Source organism: Meles meles, chromosome X (assembly GCF_922984935.1).
Source record: "Meles meles chromosome X, mMelMel3.1 paternal haplotype, whole genome shotgun sequence".
NCBI classification, from domain to species: Eukaryota; Metazoa; Chordata; class Mammalia; order Carnivora; family Mustelidae; genus Meles; species Meles meles.
Genome location: NC_060087.1, coordinates 14,805,099 through 14,831,835, shown reverse-complemented (window position 1 = coordinate 14,831,835; position 26,737 = coordinate 14,805,099). Strand labels below are relative to the sequence as shown.

The 26,737-nt window shown below is 39.4% G+C and overlaps 2 protein-coding genes across 3 annotated transcripts in view; both read right to left on the bottom strand.

The window, feature by feature from the left end:
- The window catches only part of CDKL5 (cyclin dependent kinase like 5), a 203,354-nt gene that overhangs the window by 82,053 nt on the left and 94,564 nt on the right, over window positions 1-26,737 (bottom strand). The gene's annotated exons all lie outside the window — the stretch shown is intronic.
- On the bottom strand, window positions 11,816-14,061 carry LOC123935520 (gap junction alpha-1 protein-like). The gene has a single exon (XM_045996418.1). The coding sequence runs from the start codon at window positions 14,021-14,023 to the stop codon at window positions 13,103-13,105; it is 921 nt and encodes a 306-aa protein (XP_045852374.1). The 5' UTR covers window positions 14,024-14,061; the 3' UTR covers window positions 11,816-13,102.

Sequence of the window (26,737 nt, the reverse complement as noted above, 5' to 3'; positions counted from 1 at the left end):
ATTTTGCTTTTATTCATCAGTAAGCTGATAAATCATACATGCACATACACAAAATATAAAATCTGTAATTCTTGATTTTGGGTCCTACTTTTATTTTTTTTAAGATTTTATTATTTATTTGACAGCACAAGCAGAAGCAGCAGCAGCAGGCATAGGGAGGGAGGGAAGCAGGCTCACCGCCGAGCAGAGAGCCCGAAGTAGGACTTGATCCCAGGACTCTGGGATCACGACCTAAGCTGAATGCAGCTGCTTAAATGACTGAGCCACCCAGGTGTCCCTGGCCCTACTTTTAAGTCTGCGTATGAAAGAAGAAAAATGAGAGTATTGAGAACTGGTGAAGAAAGTCAAAACACCATGTTTTCTTCCAACTCATGAGAAATATGCCTGGGGTTTAGAACAGAAACATGCTTAAGGAAACTCCAAAGTTCAAAAGCAACAGAAATTATGTTCCATAAAATACCTTTAGGCTACTAAGGCATAAGGTCCTCCAGCTTACTACAATGTTGCCAAAATGTAAAAGATTGATAGGGAGAGTGAGACAAACTCAGAAGCTCTCTGTTCAAACAACTAAACTGGATTACCCCTAGGGACCTCCTGTTCAATACATTCTGATAGATATGCTCACACATATGCAGACCAAAATGGTACAACTAAAATCTGAAACAAGTTCCAAGTCATTACTTTTGCAGTAACCATATCCATGTAGAAAACTGAAAATTACATTCAACATAGGTAAGCGACAGTTTCTTTCTTAAAAACTTATTTTCAAAGTATCTAGTTTAGTTAAAACTTATTTTATCTTTTACGCATTGCGGAGAAAACTAGAGAATGCCAGATTCACTTTCTCTTACCATAGAAAGAGATGACTATCAAACATAAAACAGCCTAAATATTTTTGAAAGAGCAAGTCTGGTTAGCCCTTATATCCAAGTACCCAGCCCTTTATCTTACATTATGATAGCTACATAACAAAAATGTCCCCAGGAGCAAACTGTACCATCTCGTTGTATAGCATGGAACTGTTTACCACCATCATAAAGGAAACTGAATGACCTCAAACAAGCCACCTTGAGAGCTAAGGCAGAAGAGAAGGAGAGGACAAAAATCCCAAAAGTGGCCATGCCTTTGCAACAACTGTGCAACAGAAGTCTCAAGCAGTTCACTCTTCTGAGAGAACCAGCCAAGAAACACTATATATTCTGAACAAAAATCTATGTGGCTGCTTATTTGGTGTCAAGAATATCACTGAGGCATTCTAGTTGAAATCCTCTTGCAGGAATATTCTCCAAAGACCTCAGTGAGGTCGTTAGTTTGCACATAATGGATATTTCGTACCTACTCTGCTGTCAATCATGGGACTGGGGAAAAGAAAGATGTATTACATACCAGGCAGCCCAGCAGCTTTGCAAGGCTTCCAGTAAAAGGTGTTAATTCCACGCGCCATCCTAACTTCCAAAAACAAAACAAAACAAACAAAAAAACCCACCACCCCAAACAACAACAACAACAACAAAAACCCTGCTCCTGTCACACCTAATTATTTGCAGTTTCTCAAATGAACCTTCACACATACTTGCTTACATTCTGCCCCCAGCATTCATCCTTTCTTCATTCATTCAATCAACAAACAGTTTTCAAGCTCCTACCCAGTGACAGGCACCGTGCTAAACAAAACATGACAACTCAAATAGAGTATTCATTTGGGTAAGGGAGTACCCATGGAGGTAACTTGTTTTTAGCTGGTAATTAAATCACAAGAAGCCAACCCTGCTTCTTCTGGTTAATTCTTCTTTTTCCTTTAAAACCCTTCTTTGGAAAGCACTCCAAGACCCCCCAGATTATTTTGTATGTTCCTTTTTTGTAGTCCCTAGCACCCTATCCATACCTCCAACCAGGATCTTACCATAACTACACGGGAATCTGGGATTTGCCATTCAATCTCACTTCCCACCTCAGGATGTTAAGACCCATAAGCCTAGGCCTTTAACGTAACTCAATGCCCTAAGACCTAGCAGGAAGACACTCCAAAAAGGTAGGCTAAATAAGTTAGGCACTTTAGCTGCTCTAAGTACCTCTTAAGGATCTTACAGAGGCCAAGAAGAAATGAAGCCAGGGACACACAGAGAATAGAGATATGTAAGTTTTAACTAAAAATATCACAGGGGGTTCCTGGGTGGCTCGGTCATTAAGCGTCTGCTTTCAGCTCAGGTCATGATCCCAGGGTCCTGGGATTGAGCCCCGCACTGGGCTTCCCTGCTTGGTGGGAACCCTGTTTCTCCCTCTTCCACTCCTCCTGCTTGTGTTTCCTCTCTCGCTGTGTCTCTGTCAAACAAATAAGGTCTTTTAAATAAAATAAAATAAAAACATCACAGACAATAAAGACTGAAATAGTATCTTGTTAAAAAGACCAACCACCTGAGTTTTGAAATGAGTGACCTATTTGTTTCTTGACGTTTTCATGCTCTGTCAATCTATGAACTCCTCAAGGGCAGAGAACACATGCTAACCACTATGCTGTCATGAGCCTTTTTCTTCTAGAATGTGGGCTCTCCACAATCATGAACCACGACCTTTTTGTTCTTTGTCCCAAAAATCCAACAGAACTCACTACCACAGGTGCTTTAACAAATGTCTGCTTAATGAATTAAGTTCTAAAGCTCGCTTGTGCAGTTTCTCTTGAGCTAGAACTAACAAAGATCCCTTTATACATCAACAAAGAATGTATTTAAATGGCATTGATAATAAATCAATATGAATTTGAAAGATCTGCTTCAGATAAATCACATAGTGGGTAAGTGCCTGTGGAAATTTAAACACCAATGACATGAAAAATGCAAGTCAATGAATTAAGAGAAATTATACATTATTCTCTAACAGAACATGACAATTTTAAATTCAACACTGTGTTTATAAGGAATAGAACAAACTTATACTACCTAGTACACAGAATATGTAAATGAAACTTGACTCCACATTTTAAATGAGAAAATTTAAATTTTCCCTGAAGAAGCAAGGTAAATGGCAGCATGAATCACTCCTGAAAAGAAAAACTTGATTACATTTTAAGTACTTCATAATAAGCCCCAAAAGAATTTAAATCTAATGGCATGGATATTAATATAATGACTTGTGAATCACATCCTTCTATTTGTTCTACTAGCTGTAGTTGGGAAAAAAAAGGCACCTGAAGCAATAGAAAATATCATAAGTGAATATAAATGTGACAAATAATAGGTGTATATAATACAATATAATCTGGCTAAATTTTCTCATGAACTCCAACAACCTAAGAAAATGCAGAGATTTCTAAAAAAATCATTACTTCTTACTTTCTGAAACAAATCTAAAAATCTGATTATTAGAGGGCTGTATTCCAAACAATTTAAAATGCAACATATGTACTGGTTAAGTTATTTTTCGTATTCTCATTGCCAGATCTATGTGGTTTCATAAGAAAGGAAACAGAGTGTTTCTAATTAGAAAGTCCTTAATTACATAAAATTACTTAATTGATACTTTTTAGAAACCCAGAAGCACTTCTTTCAGACATAATCTTGACTTCAAATAAATGATAATAAAAGCAAAGCGAAACTCAAAGGTTGTCACACATCCAGAAGAAGGGTAAGAACTTCAGATCTAGAGCCAAACTGCCTGAATTCAAATTACGGCTCTACCACCTAGGAGGTAAGTGACCTTTGACAAGTTAAACTTCTCAGTGCCTCAATTTTCTTTTCTGAAAATTGTGTCTAATGTCACTTATTCCTGAGGTTGTTATTAGGATTGAATAAGAGGATACAAGTAAAATGCTCAGAACAGCACATGAACTAAATGTTATTACTATCATCAGGGAGAAAGTTCAAAATGCTCTACTTCAGGCATTCCCAAATCACCCAAGCATGTTTCCAAAGGAACTCAGAGAACATGGGGTTTGTTCCGGGGGGTGAGGGGAGGGGGTGCCTTCTCCTGTCCCTAGGGAGAACAAACAGTCCTTATTATTATAAAGCCCAGACTCACAAAGGCTGTAGAGCCGAACTTCCCATCCAACAGGCTAATGTCAAGGAGAGCTGAAGTTCCTCCAGGACCGGAGGGTCCTCTGAGACTAAGAGGATCACGGGGCTGGGGCTTCTGCATGAGGCAGAGGGCTGTCCAGGACTTCGGACAGAGGTGTTACTTGGCTAGGTTCCTCCAGTCTGATCACTAAGCACCATAGCCTGGAGGGCTGGGGCCAGGGAAACAATGCCCATTATAGGGTAGCGCCTGGCAAAAGGTTTAATGGTAACCAGAGCAACACGCAGTGGTAACCATGAGAACAACAAGGCACTTAAGGATTAGGCCTCTTCCCCATTTGGTTGGTACTTCATAAACCAAAAAAGGCTTATGTCAGTTAATGGGAAGCAAAGGGGCTCCAATGCCACAAGGTATGAGCTAGATTTAGTTTCATTTCTGAAATAAAGAATTGTGTTTTCTACCTCAGTGTCATGAGGCAAATTAAAATCTATTTCCACAGGTCTTTAAACTCTTCAAAATGGCGAGGTCTCTGAAGTTAAGCATGATATCTCAGTCCCATCCATAGTCTCCAGGGCCAGTCACAGTACCGAATACATGGTTTATTTCAAGAACAAACTGATGTTATCATATAAACCGGTATTTACAGAATTTTCACACACATGTGGAGACTTCTAGTTTCGGTAAAGATGGAGTAGACCCACTTCTCCTAGGTCCTTCCTCTTGAAACTAAAAATCCCTACACCAAGCACAGGAAGACAAGATGGTCAGGACTTGAAGAACATGGTGGCAGTGAGTTCTCTGGGTTTCCCCACTGTTTCCTATGTATCCCCAAAAGAGTATCGGAGAAGCCTCCAACCTAGAACCGACAGGAGGCAAATATAAAGAGGTGCCAAGAAAAGTCTGTTCTCATAGCCAAAAGAGAAGGAAAAGGATGGGCTAACAAGAGAAAATCTTTTGGGCAACACTCGCCCTATTCCAGGCAAACATCAATGGAAAAACTGCACTACCATCCCACTGAGGTTTCAGTGGGGCTCAGCAGATAGACACTTTACTTTCACACACACACGTGCACGCACGCACACACACACACCTCCAAGGAAGCAGGCACCAGGGCGCTAATCTTCCACCCCTGTCTGGCAGAAGCGGGGCACAGCTCTCATTCCCTGCCTTGTCATATGGGCAAGTCCAGTCTAGAGCTGATCTCCCATCTCCCTCCAGGCAGAAGCAGGCAACAGAACTCTGGCCCTTCTGCCACAGCGGTGTCTGCAAGATGGAGCAGAAGCAATAAGGCAGCATGAATCACTGGTCCACTTTTCTCTGGGAAGCTGTTAGCAGGGTCAGATGAGGAAGTGAATATCCACCCCACCCTTCTGCAAGGAGGCAGTGGGAGTAAGAACAATGTGGGGGGTGGGAGGGCACCCAAGCCGGAAGCTGAACACACCTAGTCAGCCATCAGGCTACCACCCAACAGGGAGGCTGCCTGCTGAACAACAACAAAAAAAGAGTCCAAAGTGTCATAATATCCAAACCGACCAGAATACAATAAAAATATATAGATCACTCACCACAACCAAGGACCATGAAAGTCACAACTTGAATGAGAAAAAACAAGACACATCACCACAGAGATGAATCAGATGTTAGAATTATCTGACAAGGATTTTAAAGGAATCTTAATAAAACTACTTCAACAAGCGACCCAGAAACACCCAAAGGCAGTGATTAAAAATAGCCCCAACAAAAGCCTGCTCTCTCAAGCTAAAGGACCAGGCAAAGAGCAGCCTAGCATGACAGAAAACATTTAGACAATAACCAACCACCCTACTCTAGCTAGATGAAACACTGGCTTCACTCACATCAGTAAGGGCGAAGTGGGGAGCATGTCCAACCCCCTGCCAGGGTAGTGCCAGTGAAGGGCACATAAGAAGCCAAACTCCCATTCACATCAGTAACAAGGAGCCCCTCCCCAGTAGGTTTCAGTGCAGGCTGAATGAGGAAACTCAACTACCGTCCCCATCTGTGCCCCCTACCCTGCAGAGCATTGTCATAAAGGACCAGATAAAACAGAAGATTAAATAAGATAGAGAGTCTAATGACATAATATCCAAAATGTCTGGGTTTCTATGGAAAATCAATCATCATACTAAGAACTAGGAAAACATCAACATGAATGAGAAAAGACAATCAAAAGATGCTAACACAGAGATGCCAGAATTATTTGACAAGAATTTCAAAACAGCCATAATACAAAGAGACAGTCTCAAAGGAAATTTTAATTACACAGGACTCAATGAATACACATGAAATCAAAATATGTGTGATGCAGCTAAAGCAATACTAACAGAGAAATTTATAGCACTAAATGCACACATTAGAAAAGAGAAAGGCCTCAAATCAATAATATAAAGTCTTACCTCAATACCAGAAAAAGAAATGAGCCCAAAACAAGAAAGGAACAAAGATAAAAGCAGAAATCAGTGAACGATCAAACAGGAAAAAAAAAATAACAAAATAATTTAAAAATTTTAAAAATAAAATCAATAAAGCTAAAACTGATCCTACTAAAAGATCACAAAAATTGATAAACTTCTAGCAAGACTGATAAAGAGAACATAAAAGCATCAGTATCAGGAAAAAACAGGGGAGAGATCCCTAAAATCCCATGGCCATTACCACGAACTTCACACTCCTAAATTTCACAACTTAAGGAAGAGGCCAATTCCTGGAAAACCACAAACTACCATACATAACCAAGATGAAATAAACAATTTAAGTAGTTGTATTTGTTGAATTTGTAATTTTAAATTCCCAATAAAAAAATCTTCAGGCTCAGATGATTTCACTAGAGAATTCTACCAAATGTTTAAGGGAGAATTAATGTCAATTTTACACAATCTCTTACAGAAATTAGAAGAGGAGGAAATACTTCCCAACTAATTTTATGAGGCTACTAATACAATGATATCAAAACCTGACAAAGCACAAAAAAAAAAGTATACACCAACATCACTTGTGAACTCACGTACAAAAATCTTCAATAATATACTAGCATGAATTTCAAATCCAGTGGTATATTGAAAGAACTGTACACCATGACCAGTTGGATTTATTCTAGATATGCAAGGCTGATTCAACATTTGAAAACCATGCCAGGGACGCCTGGGTGCCTCAGTTAGTTAAGTGTTTGCCTTCAGCTCAGGTCATGATCCCGGGGTCCTGGGATCAAGTCCCGCATCAGGCTCCCAGCTCAGTGCAGGGCCTGCTTCTCCCCTTGCTTGTGCTCGCTCGTGGTCTTTCTCTCCCTCTGTGTCAAACAAATAAATAAAATCTTAAAAGAAAAGAAAACCATGTCAACAGATAAAGAAGAAAAATCATATGATCATATCAACAAATACAATAAAAGAATGACAAAATCAAACACCAGTTTATGATTAAGGAAAAAAAAACTCTGGCACACTCGAAATAGAAGGTAAGTTTCTCAGCTTTATAAATATCATCCACAAAACCCTATAGCTAACATATTTAATGTGAAAGACCAAATGCTTTTTCCTTTTCCCGAAGATCAGGAACATGAAAGGAATGTCTGCTCTTATCACTATTATTGAACACAATACTGGAAGTTCTAATCAGAGTATTAAGCCAAGAAAAAGAAATAAAAAGCATACAGATTGTAAACAAAAGAATAAAACTGACACTATTTGCAGATGACATGATCATCTACACAAAAAAAAAATCCTAAGAATCCACTAAAACCTCCTAGAATTATTAAGTTTAGCAAGACTGCAGACTATAAGATCAAGGCACAAAAATCAAACACATTTATTTTAAGATTTATTTATTTATTTTAGAGAGAGAAACACACAAACATCATGAGCAGGAGGGACTGAGGGAGAGGGAGAGAGAGAATCTCAAGCAGACTCTGCACTGAGCACAGAGCCCAATGGGGGGCTTGATTCCAAGACCCTGAGATCATGACCTGAGCCAAAACCAAGAGTCAGTGGCTTAAGGGACTGTGCCACCCAGGCACCCCAATCACATTTCTATATGCAAACAACAAAATGGGAGACAGAAGTTAAAAGCAAAACATCATTTACAATTACTCCAAGGAAAGGGGTGCCTGGGTGGCTCAGTCCATTAAGCATCAGACTCTTGATTTCAGCTCAGGTTGTGATCTCAGGGTCATGGAATTGATCTTCATGGGGCTCCATGCTCAGCACGGAGTCTGCTTGTCTCTCTCCCTCTGCTCCTCCCCCTGCACTTGCTCACGCACTCTCTCTCTGTGTCTCTAAAATAAATAGGAGTGCCTGGGTAGCTCAGTCATTAAGTGTCTGCCTTCGGCTCAGGTCATGATCCCAGGGTCCTGGGTTTGAGCCCCGCATCGGGCTCCCTGCTCAGCAGGAAGCCTGCTTCTCCCTTTCCCACTCCCCTTGCCTGTGTTCCCTCTCTCGCTGTGTCTGTCAAATTAATAAACAAATCTTTAAAATAAGTAAATAGATAGATAAGTAAATATCTTTTAAAAAGTTACTCCGAGGAAATGAAATCATCTCACAAAAACTTAATGCACTATGTATAGGATCTGTATCCTATAAATTACAAAATGTTAATGAAAAAAACTGAAGAAAGCCTAAGTAAATTGAGAAACATACTATACTCGTGTATTAGAAAACTCAACAAGATGCCAATTTTCCCCAAACTGATATAAAGCTTTAATGCAATTCCTATCAAAAATTCCAGCAAGTGTTTTGTATATATAGACAAATTTATTCTAAAATGAAAATGAAAAGGCACATGACCTGGAATTGCTAAAGAAACTTCGAAAAGGCAGAACAAAGTGAGAGGAATCACTATACCTGACATTAAGGCTTAGTACAGAGCTACAGAACAGTTATCGAGACAGTGTGATACTGACAGAGGGATAAACACAGAGATCAACAGGGCCACCCAGATATACTAACTGACTTTTGCCTGCAAAAGCAATTCGATTAAGGAAGAAGACACTTTTCCACAAACAGGCGTGCGACAGCAATTGGACTTCATAGCCAAGATAGTAAATAGACAAGATGAGAAGGAAAATGCCTCAACCTAAAATCTCACGACTTAGACAAAAATTAACTCAAAATGGATCATGGACTTACACTTACTTAAATGTAAACCTACAAAACTTTTAGAAAACAAAGAAGAAAATCTTTAGGATATAGGACTAAACAAAAAGTTCTTAGACTTACCACCAAAACACAATCCGTAAAAGGAAAAATTAATAGATGACCTTATCAAGATTAAAATAATTTGCTCTGTGGAAAACCTTATTAAGTGATGAAAAACAAGCTATAAGCAGGAAGAAAATATTTTCAAGCATATCCCACAAAGGATTTTAACCCAGAATATACATATATATACTTTTTTAACTCTTTGAACTCAATAGTACATAACAAAGAATCCAATTAGAAAATGGATAGAAGAAACAGGTTATCTCACTTAAGAAGATACACAGATCCCAATTTAGCACATGAAAAGACGCTCAACATTACTAGCCATTAGAAAAATGCAAATTTAAACCACAACGAGATCATCTACGCACCTATTAGAATGGCTAAAATAAAAAACAGTGAGGGGCGCCTGGGTGGCTCAGGTCATGATCTCAGGGTCCTGGGATCCAGCCCCGCATCGGGCTCTCTGCTCAGCAGGGAGCCTGCTTCCTTCCCCTCTCTCTGCCTGCCTCTCTGCCTACTTGTAATCTCTCTCTGTGGGTTGGGCCGCTGCCTTCGGCTCCGGTCATGATCTCGGGGTCCTGGGGTCGGGTCCTGCATCGGGCCCTCTGCTCGGCGGGGGGCCTGCTTCCCTCTCTCTCTCTCTGCCTGCCTCTCTGTCTACTTGTGATCTCTCTCTGTCAAATAAATAAATAAAATCTTTAAAAAAAAATAAATAAAAATAAAAATAAAAAAGTGATAATACCAAATACTGGTGAGCATGGGGAGGAACGAGATCACTCATACATTGTTGATGGGAATGTGAATCACTCTAGATAAAGAACATGACAGTTTCTTATAAAACTATATATTTACTTACAACTCAGCAGTTATACTCTGGAGCATTTATCACAGGGAAATGAAAACTTTTGTTCACAAAAAAATCTGTACACAAATGTTCATACAGCTTTATTTGTAATAACCAAGCCTAGAAACAAACTAAATGTCCTTCAACAGGTGAATAAACAGTAGTACCTCCATACTATGGAATACTACTCAGCAATTTAAAAAAAAAAAAAAAACCTATTGGTTCATACTAAAACTTAGATGAGTCTCAAGGGAGTTTTGCTGAGAAAAAAAGCCAATCTCAAAAGGTTATACACTGAACCATTTCCATTTAAATAGTATCCTTGAAAAGACAAAATTATAGAAATGAACAGATCAGTGGTTGCAAAGAGTTAGGGAGAGGGGAATGGAGGAGTGCAACTGTGGCTATCTAACAGCACAAGGGATCCTTGTCATAAAACTGTTCTGTATCTTGACTGTGGTGGTCCCGTGAATCTACACCAGTGATAAAAACCATATATGTGTGTGTGCATGTAAAACCGGTGAAATATGAATAAGGCCAGTGGATTACATGTCAGTTTTCTGGTTATAATATTCTACTATAATTATGCAAGATGATACTATTAGGAGCAATGAATTGAAAGATATATGGAATCTATTATTTCTTACCCTTGCATGTAAATCTGTAATTATCTCAAGATAAAATTTTTATTTTTTAATTTTTTAAATTTTTTTTTAAAAGATTTTATTTATTTATTTGACAGACAGAGATCACAAGTAGGCAGAGAGGCAGGCAGAGAGAGAGGAGGAAGCAGGCTCCCTGCGGAGCAGAGAGCCCGATGCAGGGCTCGATCCCAGGACCCTGAGATCATGACCTGAGCCGAAGGCAGTGGCTTAATCCACTGAGCCACCCAGGCGCCCCTAATGTTTTTTTAATTTTTAAAAAAGATTTTATTTATCCATTTTACACACACACACACACACACACACAGAGATAGAGATCACATGTTGGCAGAGAGGCAGGCAGCGGGTGGGGGGCGAGGGGAAGCAGGCTCCCCACTGAGCAGAGAGCCCAATGTGGGGCTTGATCCCAGAACCCTGAGACCACGACCAGAAGCCGAAGGCAGAGGCTCAACCCACTGAGCCACCTAGGCACCCCTCAAGATAAAATTTTAACAAAATCAAGCAAGCAATATGTGAAAATCAACATGAAACAGAAAGTGTCCAATCCAAGATTTCAGAGGTTTCACAGTGCCCCACAGAAACACACATCCCATTAGTAAAGAACTGCTTATTCCTCATGGAAGTTTTTGAGAAGGCAATCTGAAAGACTCTTTAATGAGTCTTTCTACAAATAGTCTCATTCTACAAATGAGACTATTTAAACTGTCAGAGCAAGATGCTGTTCATTGGCAGGTTTAACATTTCAGGTGTGCCCATACTCTCCCCTTCCTTCCACCCTGTGGGGAGGGAAGAAGCTTCTGAGGAAGAGTAGATCAATCACTTAAAAGAAAAAAAAAGAAGCTACATTTCTTGCACATCTAAATAGTGGGTGTATCTGTAATCCTGCTATATACAATTAAAGATACTAATACTAAAACCTTCTTTAATGGAATCAATGCAATTCCATTTCTAAAACTCTGTAGTAGATTCTGCTTAGATTTAAGATGTATCAAAGAAGAGTTTAAAAGACTAGGAAAGATGAATGCAGCTAGAAACTCTCAGAGGAGGCAGACAAGCAGGTTGAGCTCTTAAAATTTTATTAGATAAAGAACATTCTCGAGAATATATGATGGACGAGGTCTACATTTGCATTTAATAAAACTTAACATGACATTAGTCTAATGTGAAATGTTAAACCATTTAGTGTACAGAACTGTTTGTGTAGCTGTCGTGCAAGAACAAAGTGTAAAGCTCAGCATTTTCACCAACCATCTGTTTTAGAAACGTCATTTGAATAAACAGATTTCTTTAGTATATATTTCCAACACATTAGTTACATAGGTAAGACTCAAACCTTTTTCAATCTTTCTTGCATTCCAAATAAAATCTTAGTACAAACATCAAAAACACTGGACATCCAAAAGACTGCCTCCCAAACTCATAAACAGAATACGAGTTCTAAAATAATGCTTATTACATGGTTTATTAAGTAAAATAAAGCCAAGAACTATCAGTTACTGTAAAATTCATGTAAGACACACATTTAATAGTCCAGCTCTAAGCATTCCTTTTTGAGTTTCTCACACTGAGTGCTGTTTACACAACTAAAAGTTTATCATTCAAGTATCAGTCATTACATTTCAAAACAAGGACATCATTCCTGACACCTTTTTATAAAAGAAAAAAAAAAAATCACAGTGAATGGAACCAGTATCCATAATAAACTAAACTGGGTAAAGGGGGGGCACTTTGGGGAGCAAAGAGTGTTTCATTTTCACAGTTGGATGAAAGGATGAAATCTGATCCCTGCATTACTTTAAAATCCCATGTTCATGAGTTTATATTGCATTTGCTTGTACCAATACATGACAGATATCTACCACTCTTTCATGTACACTGAACCATTCTCAGGAAATATGGGAGAGAAAAAGTCCTTACTAATACACCACCTAAAGCAACTTTTACTTAGAATGTAAATTCTTCGAGTCAACCATTTCAAATACCAACTGTGTTCCTCCATCAATCCCCCCTTCTCCTCTCCTATCCCAGACTCCCTCATCCCAAAAGAACTCTTTATGTCTGTTAAGCCTCGTAACTGATGTGGCTGAGTACCACCTCCTCTGGAACAAAACTACACTCTCCACCGCGCCTTCCTTTTCTTTAACAGCTGAGCAGAATCATAATGCTTTCAGGCATACATCTAGATCGCTAGGTCATGAAGGTTGCTGCTGGCAGGACTGCTGGCTTTGCAGAACGGCTGCGGCTCTACAATGACTACTGCCCAGTAGCTACTTCTGTCATGCCCTTACCCACCCACCAGAATTCTGCTTATGAGGGAAATCAAAAGGCTGTGCATGCAAGTCGGAGGGGGTGCTTCCTCCCTGCCCTGTTAGATCTTGCTATGCTTTCTGTTTAGCATGGGTTTGCTCATTTCTTTGTTTATTGTAACTGCGGCAGGAAGAAGTGCTCCTGTTTCCAGAGGCTGCCGTGTCGATGGGAAGGGACATGGAGGAGAGGGGAGCAACCGATGAAGAGTCAGTGGAGGGGCTTGGCAGACCAGATGTATCAGGGTAAGACTCACTCTCCGGATCCTTCACATAGCCCTTAAAGCCCCTAAAGAAGACACAGAACAACTCCATGATATTCAGAGCAAGAGACACCAAGGACACCACCAGCATGAAGAGAATGAAGATGCTTTTCTCTGTGGGGCGAGAGAGGAAGCAGTCCACCTGATGCGGGCAGGGGTCTCGTTTGCAAGTGTAAACCGCATTCAGGCTGAATCCATAGATGTACCACTGGATCAGCAGGAAGGCCACCTCAAAAACAGACTTGAAGAAGACACTAATGGTATAGGTTCGCAGCAGGCCCCTTCTCATTTTCACCTTACAGTGTTCTTCAATGCTACACTTGGACTTCTTGACTTCGATTTCGATTTCCTGCAAGTGCACGTCCATGTTGGCACCATCGTTCTGAGTGACTCTGAGTTCCTCCCCTCTCTTTTGCAACTTCTCTTCCTGGCGTACCATGTGGAATACGTGCGCTAGGTACAAGAGTGAGGGGAGGGACACAAATATGATCTGCAGGACCCAGAAGCGCACATGAGAGATCGGGAAGGACTTATCATAGCAGACGTTTTCACAACCAGGCTGCCGAGTATTACAACGAAAGGCAAACTGCTCATCGTCCCAGGCTGACTCAACGGCTGTCCCAAGTAGCAGGATTCGGAAAATGAAAAGGACTGACAGCCACACCTTCCCTCCAGGGGTGGAGTGAGCTTGAACCTTGTCAAGGAGTTGGCCTAAGGCACTCCAGTCACTCATGTTGTCTGTTCGCTGTTCTTTCGCTTAAAAGAAGTGAAGAAGGCACACCAAGTGATTGCACTCCTTGGAGGATGAAGTAAAACGAAAAAGTAAGTTCGAGCACTCAACACTTTCTAAAGTTTCAAAGTCGGCTACACCCTTTGGGACCTTCCTCACTCTTCTTCCTAATGAAAGACAACTGCTGATACCTAATAAAAGCTTATGTGGCTTCATTTCCACACATGGTGAGCAAATACTCTTAAATAAGGATGTACACATATCAATAATAGGACAAATTACATAAATGAGGGGACTCAGGGGCACCTGGGTGGCTCAGTCAGTTAAGAGGCTGCCTTCACCTCAGGTCATGATCCCAGGGTCCTGGGATCGAGCCCCTCATTGGGTTCCCTGCACAGTGGGGAGTCTGCTTCTCCCTCTCCCTGCTACTCACCCTGCTTGTGTGCTCTCTCTCTGTGTCAAATAAATACAATCTTAAAAAAAAAACAAAAAACAAACGAGAGAACAACACAAACACATCTAAAGGTTTCCTTCAATTTCAGAATAAAGCAATCTCCAAAGATGAAGACTGAAACAGAGAAACTGAATTAAAAATTCACATGCATATATTGACCAATTCATCTTCAAACGTTATTCGGGCCATCACTTCCCAAGTAGGGAATGATAGGGGTGCCTGGCTGGCTCAGTCAGTACGGGACATGATTCTTGATCTCGGGGTTGTAAGTTTAAGTCCTGTGTTGGTGTGGAGACTGCTTTAAAGGGGGAGGGGGGACCAAATATAAAATGATATTCATCTGAGCATTATTTATTCAGTGCCTACTAGATACCAGGTACTATACTGGGCACTGGTCCCTATGGATGAGTAAAACAGAATTCCTGTACTTGCGCAACTTGCAAGTAACTAGAGGAAACAGATCGTTAAAAGTACAATACTTTAGGGATGCCTGGGTGGCCCAGTGAGTTAACGATCTGACTCGTGATCTCAGCTCAGGTCTTGATCTCAGGATTGTGAGTTCAAGCTCTGCACTGAACTCTGAGGAGCCTACTTGAAAAAAAAAAAAAGTACAGTATTTTATTAAACCTAAGACACAACTGACTGTAAGATAAACCATTATGTTACTTACCATTCAGAAAGCGATCAAGGCACCCAGTGTTAAGAGGTGCCTCAATTTCAGAAATGTGAGGGGGAAATGTACATTTTAGAATCAATGAAAAAGGTTAAATGAATATAGAATTGCAATTTTAAGTTAAGTGCTAAGAATTTAAAAAAAAAAAAAAGAAGGTACTGACAGAAGTTAACTCATGGAAACACAGATCAGTCTGTACAGAGTCAGCCAGGCCAAGAGTCTGAAAACTATCAGCTGTGATGGAGGCCAGCACGGGCAAGGCTCTGAGGGTAGGAGAACTCACCGGACTCCGGGAGCTCAGCGGCCGGCAAACTGGTTAGCAGGTATCAAGCAGAGGCGGCACAGCCCAAGACTGGTGCCGGAGCAAGCTGCCCCAGGCATCCGCTCAGCAGCAGCAGAGACACCCGGGAGCAGAAAGCATGACTACGCTGTGATGGTGGGGCAAGACTGAAGCTGAGGGAGAAATTACTAGTGGCAGTTCAGGAGCTCTAGGGGTCTGTAGGAAGGTTGGGGGGAGAGAGAGGACACAACTGAAGAATGTGCAGAGCACTACAGGGATGAGGGTTCTGTAATAAAATGGGCAGCCATTTTATGGGCGTCTTTGTGGTGACAGAAAGAGAAGATGTCAAGAATCGTGGGGGTGATCCTGAGAGTCTCTCCCCTAGAGAGGGTAATGGATGATCAATCCTGGCACCGTGGTCCTGAATGCTGTGGTGAATGAAGGGACATTCTGTAAAGGTAGCTGCCATCCCAGTTAGCATAAAGTAGCAAGATCAGGATTGCCCCCCCCCCAAAAAAAGAGGAGCTACAGCTCCCTCCTTATCTGGAAATTGCAAGTGGGGATCCAGCCAACAGAGGCCTCAACTTAAATCTTACTTACTGAATGTGAACCACTATCTCAGTTGAAATGGGAACACACGGAAGCTTTTCTGTTAAGACCAAGTATTAAGTGGCCCTACTGAAGACCTGCCCTTCTCCCATTACCTCCTGACAGCCCCTTTTCTTTTTTCTTTCTTCTTTTTTTAAAGATTTTATTCATTTATTTGACAGAAAGAGAGATCACAAGTAGGCAGAGAGGCAGGCAGAGAGAGAAAGGGAAGCAGGCTCCATGCTGAGCAGAGAACCCAATGTGGGGCTTGATCCCAGGACCCTGAGATCATGACCTGAGCTGAAGGCAGAGGCTTAATCCGCTGAGCCACCCAGGCACCCTCTGAGAGCCCTATTTCTTTATAAGAAATGTCTGTAAGCAAAAGCCTAAGCAAAGGTTTCTGCCTCTAATTCAAATCATGCTAGACGAATGGATCTTCCTTTATTTTTTTTTTTAAGATTTTGTTTTTTGGTAATCTCCTCACCCGAGGTGGTCTCAAACACACGACCCTGAGATCAAGAGTCACATGTTCCAACAACTGAACCAGCCGGGCACCCTGGACCTTACTTTAAAACCAACCACAAGTAATTGATTATTACATGGCAAAAAAATAATTATTTTCAATCAAATCCTTTCAATACAGCATGAACTCATCATTTCTAAAAACAAATTTTACTTAGTATGTTAGGATAAAACCCGTAATAGTTAATATTTTAATTCTCACTCCTGAAAAACTTTTAATTCCCAAAGATAGATATTCATTTTAAACAATTAAGAAAGTTAAAAGAGAAAAATATTTCTTAGACATGAGTTTGCCAACTAATAATCTTAAAGACCATTCAGCTGATTTGTTTCTTGGTTTAACAACTATTCCTCACAGTAGATTCAGTGACAAAAATAAAACTTAAAATGAAACCTAAAAAAAGGGGGCAAGGTTAATGCAATTTACAATGTCTCAATTGCCCAAGGTTGGTTACAACTGTTCTCCCAAGGATAAGAACTGTAAGTTCCCAAAATGCAATTTTTTAGCAAGTAATCAAATTACAAGGCTTTGAAGTATACACTGTACTTTCTCGTTGCTTAAATAACACATTTTAGCTAAATTGTCCTTTATCATGCAGATTCTAGAGGTAATCTTATTAGGCTAAAGTCACCAAGATCTACAGTTTATAATTAATACATTCTTCAAGGTTAATTGAAAATAAACTACCAGCAGCATAAGAGTTAGGCATTTATTCTCATTAGTTTTTCAAATTTAAACAGTGCTTAGTCTCCAGAGATTTCAAAATGCCTCAGAAAATTGAGTTACTTTTTCAAAAACAAGTAGGGTAAAGTAATAACGAGTGAAGGTTAAAGACAATAATCCCCGAAACTACTTTAGCACGGATTCTAAAAGCTATCTGATAAAAAAAACAGTGCTAGGGAGGGGAGGGAGAGAAAATCAATAATTCCAGTTAATTTAGGGTGAAGTTATTAGCAATTTTCTAGAACTATAAGAAGCTCTTAAGTTTTTCAAATATTTTGTTCCCAAAAAGTTCTTGCTGAGCACTTCGAAAATATACAGATTCAAGATTCAAAGGGATGAAAATAACTAAGAATGAGTCATCTCAGCGAAGCAAATGGTTCATAGAGAAGTTAAAAGTCTCTTGCTGAACAAATTATTTTTAAACTGGACAAGGTATTTCCAATTTTAAAACATAAAGCATCAGGTTTTGGCACCAAAAATAAAGGGCTTGAATATTATCACACTCCTATCCTTACAGCAAGAGGGAAAAAAAAAAAAGAAAAAAAAAACCACATTGAAAATCAACTTTCCTTAGGGTTATCAGATAATTAAGGACATAAGGCAAATTGAATTCCTGAAATCTGGAGAGAAAGGCAAATAGAATCACACTCAAGAACAGCTTACCTGGAGCAGGAGGCACTAGAGCAATACACTAGGGAGAAAACTTAAATGGTAATTTTGACAAAGGCTTCCAAGTAAGAACTCCTAGCCACCAAGTCTTAGGAGGGCCCTACACACTTTCTTGGCTCTACTTCAGGACTTCCCCAGGTTCTGAACATGAAGATCCAAGAATGATCTCCTCCCCTTTTTAGTAAGAGGTTTTTTTGTTTTGTTTTGTTTTGTTATTTAAAAAAAGCAACAATTTTGAAATAAGCCCAGAGTTAAGATCCAGTAAAAATTGTTTCCCTTTTGAGGAAGAAGGGGAACATAACCATTTTGAAAAACACCCAGGGAAAAATAACTGTTTTGAAATAAGCCTAGAACATTCTGTAAAACAAAGGCCAACACTCAAAGGGAAAATTTACCAGAGCCTTACATATTGTCCTGGGAGAGGGGAAACTAGCCAGCTACAGCCCCTCTAGCCTTCTTGCTTCACCTAAAACGAAGGGGAGGAAAAAAGCTAAAAAAAAAAAATACTTCTGAAGGTTCCAGACCAGGACTCAGGCCCACCAAAAGACTTCAGATTTGGTCCTAAGACTGTAGAACATTTCCTCTTCTCCATACTCTACCACCAGGTCATGAGGTTCTAATACAGTAACAGCAGATTTCAAAGGAAAGAGTTACAAGAAGCAGACTATTTAAACTACTAACTACTTAAACTATTTAAAAAGGAGTTCTTAGGGAAACACAAAGACAATGAGTGAGAAAAATAAACAGACACCGGAGGACACTGAAACCTCTGGCACCTACACATACAACAACCCAGCCAGCCCCAAGCCCAATAACCTAAACTATCATACTAAACGCCTATTTACTTCAGTTCCTATTACCCAATATAGCCTATCTGGGTTTGTTTTGTTTTAAGATTTTATTTATTTATTTGACAGAGAAAGAGAGAACACAAGCAGGGGGAGTGGCAGGCAGAGGGAGAGGGAGTGGGAGAAGCAGAAGATGCTTACCAGACTGAGCCACCCAAGCGCCCCCTATCTGGGTTTTAAAAAAACATTAAAAAGCCTGCTAAAAGGGGGGCCTGGGTGGCTCAGTGGGTTAAAGCCTCTGCCTTCGGCTCAGGTCATGGTCCCGGGTTCCTGGGATGGAGCCCCTCATCGGGCTCTCTGCACAGCGGGGAGCCTGCTTCCCTTCCTCTCTCTCTGCCTGCCTCTCTGCCTACTTGTGATCACTGTCTAATAAATAAATAAAATCTTTAAAAAAAAAAAAGCCTGCCAAGAGATATGACAAAAGGCAGTCTGAGGCGACAAAGCACACATCAGAATCAGACTCAGATATGGCACAGATCTGGGGATTGTCAAGGATAATTTCAGATAGGTAATTTAAAATAACTGTGAGTATTCTGTTAAGAGCTCTAATGGAAAAAGTAGACAAAAACATGCAAGTACAGGCAGGTAATGACAGGTAATAAGCATACACAATTCTAAGAAAGAATTAAAATAAATACTACAAGTAAAAAACACAACAACACAATGAATGCTTATGGCCAAGGAAAGAATTAGTAAATTTAAAAATATTTCACGAGAAACTTCCCAGACTAAATGCAAAGAGAAAAAAGGAATTTTTTAAAGCAGAAAACATTATCTAAGAACTAGGGAACAATTACAAAAAGTATAACCAGATTATCAGAAGGAAAAAAATGAGACAAAGGAAAAGAAATATTTGAAGGAATAATGGCCAAAAATCTTCCAAAATTAATGACATCAAATCACACATCAAAAAAGCTCAGAGCAGACCAAGCAAGATAAATACCAAAAAAAACTACACCTAAACATCATATTCAAACTACCAAAAAAAAAAAAAAAGCCAGACATAAAATCATGAAATCAACCAGGGGGGAAATGTATCTTACCTACAGAGAACAAGGACAGGAAATACATCCAGCTTTTTTCAGAAGCCATGAAGTAAAATATTTAAAGTGTTGGGAGGAAAAAAAAACCCACCAACCTACAAAGTATTCAGTGAAATTATCCTTCAAAAGTGAAGGAGAAATACCTTTTCAGATAAACAAAAACTGAGGGAATATTTTAACAGTAGAGCAGGCTAGTAAGAACTGTTCTAAAAGTTCTTTAGGAAAGGAAAATCATACAGGTCAGAAACTCAGATCTACCCAAAATAAGAGAACCGGAGAAGGAATAAATGAAGGCAAAATCTGTTTTTCTTATTCTTAATTAATAGATAATCACTCAAAGTAACAGGAGTAACAATGTATTCATTGATTATAGCATATGGATAAGTAAAATGAGTGACAGCAATGTTACAAGGGGGATGGGAAGAAGGAACTGGGAAAATTCTAGTTTAACATACGTGCAGTGCCTAAAAAGCAGAACACATTTATCTGATGGTGGACATAGGTAAGTTGTAAATACATGTGGTAAACTCTAGAGCAATGACTAAAAATCTTTTTTAAAGAAGTATAATGGACATACTAAGACATGACAGAAAACAGAACTTTATAAAATGGTCAATTAAAATCAAAAGGAAGAAAAAGAGGGGAATATTTTTGTTTAAAGAGGAAAAAAAAGGAAGGGAGGTGGAGGCCTGGCTGGCTTATAACCCCTTGATTTCAGGGTCCTAAATTGGAGCCCTACATTGGGTGCAGAGATTAGCTCCCCCCCCCCCCCGCGCGCCAAAAAAGGGAAAGAAAAAGTGGGGGAATCTGGATGGCTCAACTGGTTGAGCATCCAACTTGATTTGGGCCCAGATCATGATCTCAGGATCCTGGGATTGAGCCCCACATTGCACTTGGCTCTGCCCTCTGCAGGGAGTCTGCTTGAGATTCTCTTTCTCCCTCTCCCTCTGCCCCTCCCTCCCCACATGCTCTCTCGCAAATAAATCATCTTTTTAAAAAACTGTAATGGGGCACCTGGGTGGCTCAGTTAGTTAAGCCTCTGCCTTAGGCTCAGGTCATGATCCCAGGGTCCTGGGATCAAGCCCCACATCTAGCTCTCTGCTCAGTGGGGAGCCTGCTTCTCCCTCTCCCTCTGCCCGCCACTCCCCCTGCTTATGCACTCTGTCAAATGAGTAATAAGATCTTTAAAAAGAGAGCGTGCAGGTGTATCAGCAGGGGACAGAGAAGGACAGAGAGTAAGGGAGAGAGAGAATCTTATGCAGGCTCCACACTCAATGTAGAACCCAATGTGGGGCTCAATCCCACAATCCCAAGATCATGCCCTGAGCAGAAATCAAGTGTTGGTAGCTTAACTGACTGAGTCATCCAGATGTCCCTATAAAAATGGGTTTTAAAAACCACTTTAAATAAAAAGACGCAAATAGTTTAAAAGCAAAGGGATGCAAAAAGGTATACCACATTAACACTAATCTAAAGAAAGCTGGAGTAGCTATATCAATTTTAGACAAAGCAGATTTCAGAACCAAGACAATCATCAGGAATAAAGAGGGACATTACAAAATGATACATTCTTCAAGAAGACCTAACAATCCTTAATATGCAGGCACCAAACAAAAGAGCACCAAAGTACATGAGATAAATCTAGATAGAACTTCAAAGAGAAATAGACAAATGCAACATTATAGGTGGAGACTTCAACACCCACCCCTTTCAGTCACTGACACATCCTATGGGTTAAAAAAAAAAAAGAAAAAGAAAAACTAAGGATATAGGTGAACTGAAAAGCACCATCAACTAAGTAGATCTACTAGACATTTATGTAATACTTCTTCTAAGCACAATACATATTCTTCTCAATTTTACATAGAGTATTCCTCAAGGTAGACCAAATTCTGGGCCATAAAACACAACAGACTTTGAAGCATAAAAATCATACAATGTATACTCTCATGGAGCGCCCAGGTGACAGTCAGTTAAGCATCCAACTCTTGATTTCAGCTCAGGTCATGGAGCCTGGGCTTGGGATTCTCTCTCCCTCTCCCTCTGCCCCTCTTCCCCACTGCTCCAGTGCTCACTCGCTCTCAATAAATAAAGTACATGCTCACCACCAATGGAATTAAACCAGAGATCAAGAACATAAAGCCGGAAAATCTCAAAATATTTAGAGATTCAGCAAGACACTTCTAAATAACACACGAATCAGGGGTGCCTGGCTGCCTCAATCAATGAAACATGCAACTCTTGATCTTGGGGTCATGTGTACAAGCCCCACATTGGACATAAAGCTTACTTAAAAAAATAAAAATTAAAAAATAGCACACAAGTCAAAAGAATAAGTCTTGAGAAATGTAAAAATACTTTGAACTAAATGAAAATGACAGTACAAAATTGTGTGATGCCGCAAAAGTTGTGTATAGGGAAAAAGTTTATAGCACGGGATGCATACCTGAGAAAGGAGAACAGACCTAAAACTAAAAAACTAAAGTTTAAAAAAATAAAATCAGTAATTAAGCTTCTATCTTAGGAAATAAGACAAAGAGGGGGGATAACTTAAGCCTAAAACAGGAAGAAAATAATAATAAACTTTACAGAAGTAATCAATGAAATTGAACACAGGAATTCACCAGTGAAAAATCAATGAAAATTGGGGCTCCTGGGTGGCTCAGTGGGTTAAGCCTCTGCCTTTGGCTCAGGTCACTATCCCAGGGTCCTGGGATCGAGCCCCACATCCCTCCCTCTCTCTGTCAAATAAATAAATAAAATCTTAAAAAGAAAAATCAATAAAAACAAAAGCTGGCTCTTTTAAAAAATCAGTAAAATTGATAAACCTGTAGCCAAGCTAACCAAGAAAAAGAAAAGACACAAATTATTAGTATCAGAAATGAAAGAAGAGTCATCACTACCAATCATATGGACATTAAAAGGATCATAAAGGAATATTATGAACAAATCTATGCCTAACAATTTGGTAACTTAGGTAAATGGACCAATTCCTTGAAAAATACAAAGTATCAAAATGTAGACAAGGAATAACAGATAATCAGAATAGGCCTATATATGTGGAAGAAAATCAATAATAACCTTATAAAACAAAAAGCCCCATACTCAGACTGTTTCATTGGTAACTGCTAAATATTTAAGGAGAGATTATACCAATTCTCTACAATCTCTTCCAGAAAAATCTCTTCCTTCCAGAAGTGGAGGAACAATTCTTAACTCACTCTATGATGCCACTATTACTTTAATACCAAAACCAGATAAACTCACTAAAAGAAAGGTAAACTACAGACAAATATCTCTCAGGAACAAAGATGCAGAAATCCTCAACAAATATTAGCAAAGAAAATACAGCAATGTATAAAAAGAAGGACACATCATGACAACATGGGATTTGTGCAACACTGGTTCAACATTCTAAAATCAATTCATGTGGGGCACCTGGATGGCTCAGTGGGTTAAGCCTCTGCCTTTGGCTCAGGTAGTGATCTCAGGGTCCTGGGATCGAGCCCCGCATAGGGCTCTCTGCTCAGCGGGGAGCCTGCTTCCTCCTCCCTCTCTCTCTGCCTACCTGTGATCTCTGTCTGTCAAATAAATAAATAAAAAATTTAAAACAATACCACTCACATTATCACACACACAAAAAAGTACTGAAGTATAAATCTAACACAATTTTTCCAAGATCTGCATGCAAAAATCTACACAGCTATGTTGAAAGAAATCAAAGATTTAAATAAATAAATACTTTGCATTCGTAGATTAGAAAACTCAGTATTAAGATGTCAGTTCTTTTCAACTTGATCTATAGATTCAGTGGGATCCCAATCCCAGTAAGCTATTTTGTGAAACAGAAAAGAGCCCCAAAATAGACCCAACACAAACACAGCCGATCTTTGACAAAGAAGCAGAGGCAATCCAATGGGGGAAAAGGTCTTTTCAACAAATGGTACTGAACATCCATACACAAAATAAAGGATCTAGATACAAACCTTTTAAGTTTAACAAAACCTAACTCAAAGTGGATCATAGAGGGGCGCCTGGGTGGCTCAGTGGGTTAAAGCCTCTGCCTTTAGCTCCGGTCATGATCCCAGAGTCCTGGGATCGAGCCTCGCATCAGGCTCTCTGCTCAACAGGGAGCCTGCTTCCCCCTCTCTCTCTGCCTGCCTCTCTGACCACTTGTGATCTCTGTCTGTCAAATAAATAAATAAAATCTTAAAAAAAAAAAAAAGTGGATCATAGACCTAGATGCAAAACTACAAAACTTCTAAGAGATAACCTAGAAAATCTAGGTAACTCTTGACTTTGGTGATGAGTTTTTATATACAACACCAAAAGGATAATAATCCGTATACATACAAAAAAACTGGTACACTGGGTATCATTAAAATTAAAATTTTCGGGGCGCCTGGGTGGCTCAGTGGGTTAAAGCCTCTGCCTTCGGCTCAGGTCATGATCCCAGGGTCCTGGGATCGAGCCCCACATCGGGCTCTCTGCTCCGCAGGGAGCCTGCTTCTTCCTCTCTCTCTGCCTGCCTCTCTGCCTAGTTGTGATTTCTCTCTGTCAAATAAATAAAAAATATTTTAAAAAATTAAAATTTTCTGCTCACTAAAGTCACTGTTAACAGAATGAAAAGACATGCCACAGACTGGTGAAAGAAAATATGTGCAAAATACATTATCTCCTGAGTGATGTCACGGAAAATGGCAAAATAAGGAAATCTAGGACTCGACAAAAACAGATAATGAGCTGGCAAAAAGTGTTAAGAGTCAACTTTTCCAGAACTCTTCAACTAATCAAAAACTTAAAATAACCAGGGAAAGACTTGATAAAGGAAGTAGCTACTTTGTGATCTGAGCATGATATGCCTTTTAAACTGCCCACCTACCTTACCCCACATACAGTATTCATGATGAACAAGCAGACAACAAATAGAAGGCAACTTCTCAACCTGATAAAGGACATTCTTGAAAAACCTGTAGCTAATACCATGCATACTCGATGGTAAGAAAATGAAAGGCTTCTCCCCCCAAGATCAAGAACAAGACAAAGATGCCTACTTTTGCCACTTAATAACATTATACTAGAAATTCTAACTAGAACAACTGGGCAAAACAAAGATATAAAAGGTGTCCAAATTAAAAAGGAAGGAATAAAACTGTTCTCATCCATAGATGATATAATTATACAATAGAAAATCCTAAAGAATCCATGTATTAGAGCTAACAAACAAATTCACCAAAGTTCCAGGATTAAAAAATCAAAATACAATAGCCAGTAGTCCACAAAATGTTACCATATAACCCAGTAATTCTACTCCTAGGTATATATACAAAGGAATTAAGAGCAAGAACTCAAGATATTTGTCTGTGAGTGTTCACAGTAGCATTATTCACATTAGCCAAAAGTGGAAACAATTCAACTGTTTGCCAACAAATGAATGGATAAACAAAACGTGGTATATACATGCAAAGGAAAATTATTCAGCTATAAAAAGGAATGAAGTTTTGATACACAGAATATAAACGAACCTTAAAAACATCATGCTAGTATAAGCCAAACATAAAAAGACAAATATTGTATCATTCCACTTATATGAAATATCTAAACTAGGCAAAACTGTTGAGACAGAAAGTATATTAGAAGTTACTAGGGGTTGGGGATAAGAGGGAATGGGGGAGTTATTGCTTAATTGCTATGGTTTCTTTTGGGGTGATAAGGAAAATTGGAAATATACAGGTGACAGATAACACAATATTGTGAATACAGTTGATGACACTGAACTGTACACTTAAAAATGGTTAAAATGATAAATTGTTATACATATTTTATAATTTAAAAAATCAGTAGTATTTCTTTACACTAGCAACTGATGATCCAAAATGGAAATTAAGAAAGCAATTCCATTTACAAGAACATCCAAATGAATAAATATCTAGTAATAAGTCAAACCAAGCAAGTAAAAGATGAACACACTGAAAACTATAAAGTATTGACGAAAGAAGTTAAAGACGACTTAAGTAAATGGAAGGTCCTACGTTCATGGATTAGAAAAATTTATATTGGTAAGGTAACAATATGCAAAGTCATCCACAGATTCAGTGCCATTCCTATCAAAATTCCAATGGTCTTTTTTTTTTAGAAATGGGAATGGTACTCCTCAAATTCATATGGAATTACAAGGGGCCCTCAATAACTGAAACAGGTTTTTTTGTCGGGTTTTTTTTGGGGGGGGGAGGGACAAAGTTGGTAGATTGATACTTACTGATTTCAAAACTTAATACAAACCCACAGTAATCAAAACCGTGTAGCACTGGCCTAAGGACAGACACATAGAACACAGGTATAAAACTGAGAGTCTGGAAATAAACCCATATAGTGATGATCAATTTATTTTCAACAGGGTGACACCACCAATAAATAGGGAAAAAACTCTGTTCAACAAATGATGTTGGGACAACTGCTTATCCACATCCAAAAGAATGAATGTGGACCCCTATCTCATACCACAAATGAAAATTAACTCAAAGGGGCGCCTGGGTGGCTCAGTGGGTTGAGCCTCTGCCTTCGGCTCAGGTCATGATCTCATGGCCCTGGGATCAAGCCCCGCATCGGGTTCTCTGCTCGGTAGGGAGCCTACTTCCACCCCCCCCACCCCGCCTACCTCTCTGCCTACTTGTGATCTGTCAAATAAATAAATAAAATAACTCAAAATGGATTAACCACTTAAATAGAAAAGCTAAAATTATACCATTAATTTTTAAAAAGGCATAAGCCATCAGGGCCTTGTATTTGGCAGTGGTTTCAAAAACATGAGCAAGAGAAGAAAAAAGAGATAAATCGGACTTCATCAAAATTAAAAACTTTTATGCAAAGAACATTATCAAGAGGTGAACAGACAACCTACAGAATGAGAAAAAAT